The sequence below is a fragment of the Berghia stephanieae genome, chromosome 10 (genome assembly GCF_034508935.2).
Source record: "Berghia stephanieae isolate SIO BIC M18660-M18661 chromosome 10, UCSD_Bste_1.3, whole genome shotgun sequence".
Taxonomy (NCBI): domain Eukaryota; kingdom Metazoa; phylum Mollusca; class Gastropoda; order Nudibranchia; family Aeolidiidae; genus Berghia; species Berghia stephanieae.
Genome location: NC_088369.1, coordinates 35,794,381 through 35,806,880, shown reverse-complemented (window position 1 = coordinate 35,806,880; position 12,500 = coordinate 35,794,381). Strand labels below are relative to the sequence as shown.

The 12,500-nt window shown below is 37.1% G+C and overlaps 1 protein-coding gene across 1 annotated transcript in view; it reads left to right on the top strand.

Annotated features, from left to right (window-relative positions):
- Positions 1–12,500, top strand: part of LOC144981054 (metabotropic glutamate receptor 2-like) — a 21,679-nt gene that overhangs the window by 3,377 nt on the left and 5,802 nt on the right. Inside the window, exon 2 of the mRNA XM_078929148.1 lies at positions 1–1,697. This exon is cut by the window's left edge and continues 1,820 nt beyond it. Coding sequence (XP_078785274.1) covers positions 1–1,697 — 1,697 coding nt within the window. The remainder of the gene's footprint in view (positions 1,698–12,500) is intronic.

Here is a 12,500-nt window from a genome sequence, read left to right as displayed (position 1 = left end):
CTTTATACGGAGTTGCACACCTTCCGATAATGGGATATATTACCACCAGTGATGAGCTAAGTAACAAATATAATCATCCGTATTTCTTTCGAGTTGTCCCCCCTGACAAATACGTTGTTCAAGCCTTGTTGAAATTTATCTATACAAACGGATGGTCTTATGTGTCTGTGATCTACAAGGCAGGGTCATACGGAGAGAAAGCGTTCGATAGCATGAAACTGAATGTAGGTAAATACGGTATATGTATAGCGACTAGCCATAGACTTGCTGATCCTATGAATTACGACTGGATCGTTTCTGATTTATTAGAAAACTCCCGGGCGAGAGTTGTTGTCCTTTTTGCATACACCGGTGATTTGAGAAGACTAATACAAAGTACAATCAATAAAAATGTTACAGGTCATTTTATTTGGATTGGCACGGACGGGGTTGCCAGATATCAAGGTTACAACTATGATGGCGCGGACCACGATCCAGCTGTTGGTAGTTTTATATTCGACGTCATGTCTCCAGATATACCCGAATATTATGATTTTTTAGCAAACCAAACATTAGCTTCTTCCAAAAAGCCATGGTTTCGGCCATTATGGGAATACCTTTTTGATTGCTCTTTCTTGAACGGAACCTGTGATGAAAGTGCGAACATTATGCAAAGCAAAAAAAAATATTTTTCTCAAATTGTATCATTGAAAGTTGATTCAGTTTTAGCATTTGCCCATGCTGCTCACAATCTGTTGTCTGAGAGATGCCCTGACGCCCGTGATGCCCAGGCCAGGGCTTGTATCACTGGAGAGCTTCTTCATGAATATTTGAAAAATGTCAGTTTTTTGGGATACTCGGGAAACGTGAAATTTGACGAGAATCAAGATGTTAAAGGAAAATACATATTTAGTCAATTGATATATGACGATTACAAAGATCCTTTTGCTTCTGATGACGGAAATACAACGTATGAGAAACGAATCTTGAAAAAGCATATCGGAATATACGATATACTTACAGATTCGATTACATATTTCAATGAGACGATATCGTGGTCACATCTTAACACTCTGAACCGTATCGTTCCATGGACAGATTCATCTCCCACGAGATTAAGAGACGTACCGGAATCCGTTTGTAGTCGGCCATGTTTGATATCCGAATACAAAATAGAAAAAGAACTGCCTTGTTGCTGGGAATGTCGAATGTGTAGAGAGAACGAACGTATTATAGCAGGAAACACGAGCTGTGAGGAATGTCCTGAATTTGAATGGCCTGACGAGTCTACAGGCTACAGAACTTGTTCACCAATACCCTTAACATACCCCAAACCTTCCGACCATTTGCCAGTCATTCTCATCTGCCTCGCCATTTTCGTTATCATCGTCACCATCATCATTTTCATTGGGTACATACTATACCGCAACGAGAGGGTCGTTAAAGCTGGAAGTAGAGAACTCAGCTTGTTACAATTGGTCGCCATTTTCGTTGGCTACGTCACTATTTTGATATTCCAAACAAAACCGACGGACGCGACCTGTGGGGCCCTCTACTTTTTGTTTTCTATGAGTTTTGCATGGCTTTATTCACCTTTACTGGTCAAAGCCATAAGGATTTATCGCATTTTCAAGAGCGGCACGAAAAATAATAGACGTCCTCGTTATGTTAGCCCTCAGTCCCAACTCATCATGGCAGGACTTCTCATATTGGTTCAGGTAGGTACAATTAATATCGTGCTTTTCCAAGATTTTCCATGGTCACTGCTTTAAGGGGGCTGCGTGACTCAGCGGTACGGTCTTTGCTTCGTACCAAAAAGGTACCGAGTTCGATCACCCGCCGCTGTGCCGTGAAGCCTTGAGCAAGTCACCTCGCCCTAGCTCACTTTTATGGCGCTGCACTGCGACTGAAGCCTGGGTTATTCCAGTCATCCTTTGGAATAGCCCTAAAGACAAATTTCCCCTTGGGGATGAGTAAAGGGACTTTTCTTTCTTTACTTTCTAACAATGCTTCATATACTTCCTCAGGATTTTGCTGTACTCTGAAAAACAAACGAACAAACCAACAACACGCTTGTAAGTTTTTGGTCAAAAACCTACAACTCGTCCTTCAAATATTATATCGGGTGCGAGAAAAAAAATCCGGAAAAGTTTAGAAGCCTGAAGCCGCCAGACAGTAACTTTGCAGCTATGTGGTCTAGTGGTATCACACTCGCTTTCGGAACGGAAGGTCCTGGATTCTGGCGCATAGTTCAGTCCTTGGAAAATGCTCTTTACTCACGTTCTCTCGCCGTGCTCAGGTGTAAGATGAGTACCTGGCAGTTAACAGCGTTGTCTTTGTCCGAAAAATTGTAATATCGCCTAACAGGCGTCATGTCCTGTCCTTTGTAATGCGCTCTGAGCACATTTAGTGGATATTGCGCTATATAAAGCTCATTTTAAAAAAAATTTATTTAACTTATAGAAAGTCTTAAATCATAATCACAATTAAACCCAATTATCTAAATTTGTGTGTACCTACAATTTTTCCAAAACAATATAGACTATCTAGACAGAAAAATTGTGATTCCACGATTGTTTTAAGAGACATATCTATCGCAAAAATGCCGTATCGAAAATTTTGGACGTCATTTTCAAATTTTTATTGAACTTTCGATCCCTCATTTTGCCTTATGACATGATCCGTTTCAAAACGTAACATAACATAACATAACATAACATAACATAACATAACATAACATAACATAACATAACATAACAGGACATAACAGGACATAAAATAACATAACATAACATACATAACATAACATAACATAACATAACATAACATAACATGACATAACATATGGTATAGGGCGAAATAGGATAAAATCCCTTGAATGCCCCTTAATATTAATAGTAGAGTTTGAAAGCAATCACCACACCCCCCTCCCCCCCCCTGTCCTCTGATCCAATTGATTTTCTAATGCCTTGAATAGTGAGTCGATCCCATGAATTTTGAATTGACAATTTCAACATTGTGTGTAAAACGTTGTGCCATCCTTACACACCATTGACAATTTCAGTATTGTGTGTAAAACGTTGTGCCATCCTTACACACCATTGACAATTTCAATATTGTGTGTAAAACGTTGTGCCATCCTTACACACCATTGACAATTTCAACATTGTGTGTAAAACGTTGTACCATCCTTACACACCATTGACAATTTCAACATTGTGTGTAAAACGTTGTGCCATCCTTACACACCATTGACAATTTCAATATTGTGTGTAAAACGTTGTACCATCCTTACACACCATTGACAATTTCAACATTGTGTGTAAAACGTTGTGCCATCCTTACACACCATCCATGATCAAAGCAGATGCTGTTCCAGGTCAGGGAACATTGGAGGCTATAATTTATCTTTGGAAATTAATCGAATATTATGATTTCTTCTCGCACTGGAAATTATGTAGCATTATTAGAAACAAAATATATTCCAGACCTTGTCCCGATCGGTCATTTTTTTCCCCAATCATACGCTGCAACTTCTTTTAAACTAGAGCTTTTATATAGCGCAATATCCACTAAATGTGCTCAAAGCGCTTTACAAAGGGTCCCTGACCAACAGCCTCACGTAACATGTAGAACGAGACATAACGCCTATTAGGCGATTTTCATATATTTTTTGCTACAGAGACAACTCTGTTGATGGTCAGGTACTCATTTTACACATGATCTACGGTGAGAGAATGTGAGTAAAGAGTCTTTTCCAAGCACTCAACTATGCGCCGAGCGAGGCTCGAACCTGGGACCTTCTAACACTATTAACACTGCTCACTGCTAAAACAGGCCGCAAATTTGGAAAACTTTCGATAACATGACCTTTATAGATAGTATGCGCTCGGCTAAGAAGCTCATAACATTGCCATCCGGAAGTATAACGGACCAACACACAAAACTGTGTGCATCCATGAACGTTTATTAGTCGGGTTAATACAGTTCAGTGAGCATTACTCATAAACGCGAATGGCAAAAAACAATAACAAAGACCCGAGTGACGTCATCTTCGAACTATCTATAGATAGATCGAAATGACGTCACTCAGCCATTTGTTATTGTTTTTGCCATCCGCGATTTTGAGTACTTCTCACAAAACTGAATTAAGCAGTCTATAAACGTTAAAGGTTACACATAGTTTTGTGTGTTGGTTCTTTATACTTCCGGATGGCAATGTTATGAGCTTCTTAGCCAAGCGCATACTATCTATACGAGCTTGGTATAACCGGCGTATCTAGATGGTTTTTTAACCAAAACGCATCTTTAAAGATTCAAAATGGCAAGAATAAACTTCAGATTTGTTCCTGTTGCTTGTTGATTTTCGGATTTTTCTGGTATCCACTACTTACTGAAACATCGTCATAATTTTCCCGGTTTTGTTTTCTCGCACCTTATATTATGTGTCATTGCATGACATAATCAGTCAGAAGGCGAAAATTTTGGATTTGGATTTTTTGGGAATTTTCTGAAAGAATATGCTCACCAGAGCATTTTAATCTTTATTTGAAGTTAATCGGGTGATTTTTCATGAAGTTATGGTCAGGTGTATGGGAAAAGTATCCAGCAACTTTTCTCAAATTTCATATTTTCTAAACTTGACTAGATGTAAAAAATATTTAGAAGTGAAATTAAGCTTTGACATTTCCCGAAGATGTACAAAAAGGGTTGATTTAATCATTTATGACAAGAACTCATTTTGATCAAAATTGACCTTCTAACTAAAATTGGCAATATCTCAGTTCAAACCTTTTCACCATCCTACTGATTATGTAATTCACTGTAATAAATGTTGATTAACTCTTTCCTTACCAACTATGTGAAAATCGTCACATTCGTTACGATACAACCAACATTTTTCTTATTCAAATTTCTTTTGCACATCATAAAATTTAAAGACAATGAACGGTGTGTTGTAGAGCCTGTTTTGCTATAGAAATCATATAATATCACAAGAACTTTACTGCTATTGTGTTTGAGTGATAAAAAAAAAAGATATTTTTGTGTTATCGTTAGTTGGGTGTGAAGTTTTGGAGAAAATCCTGAAAATGGCTGGTAAGTAGAGAGTTAAAATAACCCTCATCTTTCCACAAAGCCTCGAACCTGGAATTTCCGTAAAGTTGTATTATGCCGGAGTAGACTGGTAGCCTAACGATGCTGAAAATTGAATTTATAGTAAAAATTCATGACATTTGGGTAGGGTTTATGGCGTTCTTAAGTAGAATAAATTCTCGTCATAAATTATATAAATCAAGAATTTGAAATCTTTGATTATTGATGATTAACTTTTATATAACCGGCTTTGGTTCTTTTCATCATAATTAAAAAAGAAAACTTTTGTTTTTGCTGCTATGTGGTCTTGTGGTATGACACTCGCTTTCGGATCGGAAGGTCGTGGGTTCGAGCCTCGCTCGACGCATAGTTGAGTCCTTGGAAAAGGCTCTTTACTCATATTCTCTCATCGTACTCAGGAGTAAAATGAGTACCTGGTCGTTAACAGCGTTTTCTTTGTCGAAAAAAAAAGTAATATCGCCTAACAGTCGACATGTCTCGTTCTACGTGTTACGTGTTGCTGTTGGACCTTTTGTAAAGCGCTTTGAGCACGTTTAGTGGATATTCTCTATTTAAAAAAAAAATTGGGTCAAAGTTCATTGGTAAGTTAAAAGACAATACTTGCCTTTTTGTCATATTAAACAATATCCTGTGTGTTTTAAAAGTTCAGCCCAGCTTTTCTTCGATGATTCCAGTTAGTCGAACAGATTCCAAGAGAGTTTTAACTCGTTTTTTCTGCACGAATTTGACTTGTCATATTTTGGAAATCACCACCACTTTGTCCACACTTTTGGACACTATACGCTGTCAGGGGCAGCGTGGCTCAGCGGTACGGTCCTTGCTCCGTACCCGAAAGGTACCGAGTTCGAATACCCGCTGCGGTGTGTGGCCTTGAGCAAGTCACCTCGCCCTAGTTCAGTTTGCGGCACTGCACTGCGGCTGACGCCTGGGTTATTCCAGTCTTCCCTTGGAATAGACCCTAAAGACAAATTTCCTCAATGGGATGAATAAAGATAATTTTATTTTATTTTGATTATTATTTTATTTATAAAGCTATAACTATCGTATCGTATCGTTAAAGAGATAACTGTTTTAATATTCTTTAAATGCCATGTGAAACTTTCATGCATAGATACAATCTATCAAAATTATATAAATAACATTCATATAGACGTCTTATAATATTGAATATTAATTATCTAATACATAAATAAATGTCATAGTCAATATTCGTAAGATAATTATCTCTATTTACATTCAAATTGCCAGGCCAACTTTATTCATCAGAGAGTTTCGATTAATTAATATACAGAATGCAAATAATATATAATGACATGCTAATTCATTATTCATCCAATTCAAATAATAGGTTGGTAAGTTCTTTATCAATGGCATTCTTTAAAATATTAATTGAATTATAATTTTTTGTCTTTAACTTTTCATTATTCCAGATTGCCAAAGTTCTTTGATTAGGGTATATTTCCTTTAAGACGAATTTCATCTTTCAACAAATATCTTAAACTTATCTCCCCTAAGTGTTAGTAACATGCGAATACATTAAAAAAAATAATACATTCCATTAATTTGATTTAAACTGTCTGTTTTTATTTCATTTTTCAATATTAAACCCAGAAAAGAAGCCTGGTGGTAACGAATATGTTTACTCTAAATAACTTAGTATTCTGATATTTTTGTAGTAAATCTTACTATAACATTTTGACGACGTTCATATATTTGCAGGTCTGATAACCCAGTTCATTACGGGCTCATTGTTGTAATGGAAATCTCAAAAAATGACGAAACGTATTGTCCATTACAGTACAACAACCTTAAACTAGACCCATAAGTGAGTTCGGATGTCAGACCTGCATATAGATATGTACACGTCGATTTTGACACAACCTCAATGTCAAATCACACGACTGTCAAATCACAGGTTTTTCCGACCGAAATCGTCTGTTTAATTCCTTTTGAAATCGATTTTAGATGGGGTATTGAATTTCAGACAATCGTATAATATTCGTTTAAGCGCTATAAAATGTAAATATTTATTCAACACTCAATTTTCTAATTCTCTAAAAGCAGTCGTCGACTCTGTCAACTCGTAGATTTAAATGCATTTTCTCAGATATCGTACGGCTATGACGTGGTCTTGTGGTATGACACTCGCTTTTGGATCAGACGTTCCTGGGTTCGAGAAGAAGCTCACAACATTGCCATCCGGAAGTATAACGGACCAACACACAAAACTGTGTGTATCCATGAACGTTTATAGTCGGGTTAATACAGTTCAGTGAGCATTACTCATAAACGCGGATGGCAAAAAACAATAACAAAGAGTAACGTCATCTTCGAACTATCCATAGCACTCGCCTTCGGACCGGAAATTTCAGAGTTCGAGTCCCTCTATGAGAGGCGTGAAGGCGAGTCCTTGGAAAAGGCTCTTTGCTCACATTCTGTCACCGTACTCAGGTGTAAAATGAGTACCTGGTCGTTAACAGAGATGTTTCGGTTGAAAAAAAAATTGTAATATCGCCTAAAGGGATCATATCATGTTTAATGTTGCTGTATGCTTGGGATCACTTGTAAAACGTTCTGAGCTCGATAAGTGAATATTGCACTTATATAAATGCTCTCGTAATTATTCTAGTTTACGAATTCTGGTCATTTTGACCATTTTGATTCGTTTTGCTACATCTAGTTCATTACGACATGATACCAGTGTGACAAGATGGGGAACAAATTATGGAAATATTGAAAAGCACAGGGGGGTGGGGGGGTGGTCCCGATAGCTCAGTCGGTAGAGCACTCGTTTCACACGCAAAGGAACCAACACGATCGATCCCGGGTGCGGTCGAGGTTTTTTTTCTCACCCTCCTGTGTCCACCTAGCAGTGTCTGGGTAGCTGAGTCTGTTAGATTTGGCGGAAAGTACTTTACGATAGACTTAAGTCGTATCCACAGGATAGCAAGCAATGTCTTTTTTTTATTCATCTTAACAACGCCACTACTACATTATCTCATTCGTCTGCAGTGTTTCATTCATCCTGTTTCGTTGATAAAGGGGAAACCCGAAACGTCCATTTTATTTGTTTTCATATATTAAATTGAAACTTACATTCAATTTCACATTGTTAATTATTTCTTCGAACTTCGAGCAGCAATATTTAATACATCATGCCTTTGAGAGAATTTTCAGGAAATTAAAAAAAAAATTATTATTGATGATTTTTCGCCTCAAGCAAGAATGCCATATCAAATAAACGACTCTCAAATAAAATGTCAATCAAATTTAAATCCTTTTAAATCTTGACTAATTATTTTCAAACAAGAAGATTTTGTTATTCTGTGTCATTTCTATCTTTATCTCTTTCGCCCTCAGCCTTAGACCGAATTTTAGTAAATTGAAAGATCGAAGATGACGTCACTCAGGTCTTTGTTGATGTTTTTGCCATCCGCCTTTATTAGAAATGCTCACTAAACTGTATTAACCAGACTATAAACGTTCATGGATACACACAGTTTTATACTTCCGGATGGCAATGTTATGAGCTTCTTAGACAAGCGCATACTATCTATAGACACATAAACAGAAAAAAAGGACCAAAGAAAAAAAAAGGGCTTTTTAACTCGATAGTTATCTGTCGTGCTCTGGAAAAAACTCTTTTCTAAAATTTGGCCAGAAAACTCTTCCTTCAAATATCAATCGATCTAAATGATCCTCATCTTGGCAAAAATTCTCAAACCTAAGACTTCGCGAGGTCTTAGGTTTGAGAGTTTTTGTCAAGATGAGGTTCATTTAGATCGATCGATATCAATGGGCATGATCTATAGATAGTATGCGCTTGGCTTAGAAGCTCACAACATTGCCATCCGGAAGTATAACGGACCAACACACAAAACTGTGTGTATCCATGAACGTTTAGAGTCGGGTTAATACAGTTTAGTGAGAACAACTCACAAACGCGGATGGCAAAAACAATAACAATGGCCTGAGTGACGTCATCTGCATACTATCTATAGTCTGGTTTATACAGTTTAGTGAGAACAACTCACAAACGCGGATGGCAAAAACAATAACAAAAGCCCGAGTGACGTCATCTGCATACTATCTATATTCCCTTTCCGTGTCATCTAGGTCATTGGTCACATTGCAAAGCGTGCTCAAAGTGACCCACATAGTGAGAAGTATTCACAGCTTTTGAAATATCCTTCATCAAGATTGGTCATTTTGTTCAGCTTGACACATGTGTATGTTTACAACTTTCATAAACAAAGCAGCGTGTTTATATTTGTTAAGAAATATCCAATCGTTGGACGTCAACAAATCATGTGATTGATGACAATGTTGGACGAAAACATGAATATAGATAGTTCGAAGATGACGTCACTCAAGCCTAGGTTATTGTATTTTGCCATCCGCGTTTGTGAGCGATTCTCACTAAACTGTATTACCCCGACTATAAAAGTTCATGATTACACAATGTTTTGTGTGTTGGTCTGATATACTTCCGGATGGCAATGTTATGAGCTTCTTAGCCAAGCGCATACTATCTATAGTAGATCGCTCCCATTGAAGTGTGATTTTTCTGGCCAAAATTTTAATCCACGTCTTTTCAGAGAACGACAGTTAACTGGTTATGACAAAAAATACTATAGATAGAATGCGCTTGGCCAAGGAGTTCACAACATTGCCATCCGGAAGTATAACGGACCAACACACAAACTCTGTGTAACCATGAACTTTTATAGTCTTGTTAATACAGTTTAGTGAGAACAACTCACAAACGCGGATGGCAAAAACAATAACAAAGGCCTGAGTGACGTCATCTGCATACTATCTATACGATTCTTTTACTCCTTGGTATGAAAATTGGATTCAATAGTCTGATGTCACGTCGCTCAGCAACGGCGGCCTTCGTGGTTCTAAACAACGAAAATTGGTCCTTTGTATTCTTCATGCTGGCTAGAACTTTTCATATTTCTTGTGATCAGAATGTGTAAAAGTCAAAACATGAACAGATTTATAATGTTTTTTTTTTCTTTGGATACGCTTTTATGCTCGCCGGAGAAATATTTCATAAGGACGTCCACCATTGTTTCGATAGTTTAGAGTCAGTTACTAAGTTACCATGCGTCATTGCGAAGGAAGTGACGTAACGAGTGTCGAAGTCTATTTCGAACAAGTTGCTGATGCCGCTTTGGCCACAAAAGAAAACAAATCGTGAGTTGTATTCAATAGTTCAACCAATGGAATCACTTGTTTCCATGAGTACTACTAACATCTCATTAGATGGTGCAAAAACTTTAAAATGACATCAAACTATAAGTACTGTATTTCATAATTTTGTAGATTGGTTTGTAAATGTTGACCAGTAAAATGCATGACATCTGAAACAATGTAAAATCATGATTTATCAGAGACTTATGTATGATTATTATTGTTGTTGCTTTTATTTTTGTCATTAATATTTTATTGTACTATGAACTTTGTACAATTTATGATTCATTCGATCATGACCAATTTTCAATTTTCAATTACCAGTATTCTATGAAAGTATTTTTCGATTTTACATTGCCGTATCGATACATTTTTCTTGACATTCAAAGTTGTGTAAAACTGTCTGTGAATGATACAATACAAGCTATATGAGATTCTGTAATTATAAACTGTTGTATAAGGCATTTAAAGGATAATTCCTATATCAAGCTTTTAGTAAGATAAGATAAGGCTAAGGTACTGGTGGGACAAAATTGACGTCACTCAGCTCATTTTTATTGTTTTTCACCCGCCAGTTTTAGGAGTAGTTCTCACTAAATTGTATTAATCAGAATATAAGCGTTTAATGTTACACACAGTTTTGTGTGTTGGTACATTATAACCGTCTGGCGGATGTTATGAGTTTTTTTTAAACTAAACGCAATGCATCAATAACGTACCAACATACACAATTATATTTAACCTTAAACGTGTATAACCTGATCAATACAATTTATTGAGAACTACTCATAAAAATGGCGGGTGAAAAACAATTTAAAAAGTCGAGTAACGTCAATGGGAGCGATCTTGGCTGAGAAGCTCATAACATTGCCATCCGGAAGTATAACGGACCAACACACAAAACTGTGTGTATCCATGAACGTTTATAGTCGGGTTAATACAGTTCAGTGAGCATTGCTCATAAACTCGGATGGCAAAAAACAATAACAAAGACCTGAGTGACGTCATCTTCGAACTATCTATATTCATGTTCTCGTCCAACCAAGTCATCAATCACATGATTTGTTGCTGTCCAACGACTGGATATTTCATCAGAAATTTATACACGCTGTTTTGTTTATGAATGTTTTAAGCATACACATGTGTCAAGCTGAACAAAATGACTAATCCTGATGTTAGATATATTTCAAAAACTGTGAACACTTTTCACTATGTGGGTCACTTTGAGCACATATTCCCATGTGACCAATGACCTCGAGCACATGGAAATGTAATATAGATCATGCCCATTTCGTTCTATCTATATAAACGTTTAAGGTCACACATAATTTTCTGTTTTGGTATGATTAATCAGGTGTGCAGGACGAGGGATTATATTAAATAAACACACACACACTCGATGGTTAGAACATGCTCATTTTAGCACAAATTGGATTCAACAGTCGTAACGTCACTTCCCTCGTAATGACGCATGGTAACTTAGTAACTGGCTCTTAACTATCAGAACAATGGCGGACGCCCTTATGAAATGTTTCTCCGACGAGCATAAAAGTGTATCCAGGGGAGAAATTTAAAAAAAAAATCTGATCATGTTTTGACTTTTACACATTCTGATCACACGACATATGAATAGTTCTAGCCAGCATGAAGAATAAAAAGTACAGATTTTCTTTGTTTAGAACCACGATGGCCGCCTTTTCTGGGCGACATGACATCAGACTATTGAATCCAATGGCCATTGAAAATATTGAACGACTGTCCGAGGGGCGTGGTTATATTCACTTTCTCTATTTGTCTCGTGCATCGATAGTATGCGCTTGGCTAAGAAGCTCACAACATTGCCATCCGGAAGTATATCGGACCGACACACACAACTCTGTGAAACCATAAACGTTTATAAATAGTTTGGATAAGAAAGTAAAGTGAGAATTGGATTCAATAGTCTGATGTCACGTCCCTCCAGCAACGAGCAGCTTGGTTATAAACAAAGAAAATCGGTACTTTTTATTCTTCTTATGAGCCAGTTCCTAAGTTAATATGCGTCATTACGAGGGAAGTGACGTCACGGCTGATGAAGCCTATCCCTTTTGACGTCTACTTCATTCTATCTATAGGTAGAACGAAGATGACGTCAACCAAGTTTTTGTTATTGTTTTTTTGCCATCCATGTTTATGAGTAATTCTAACTAATCTGCATTAACCAGACT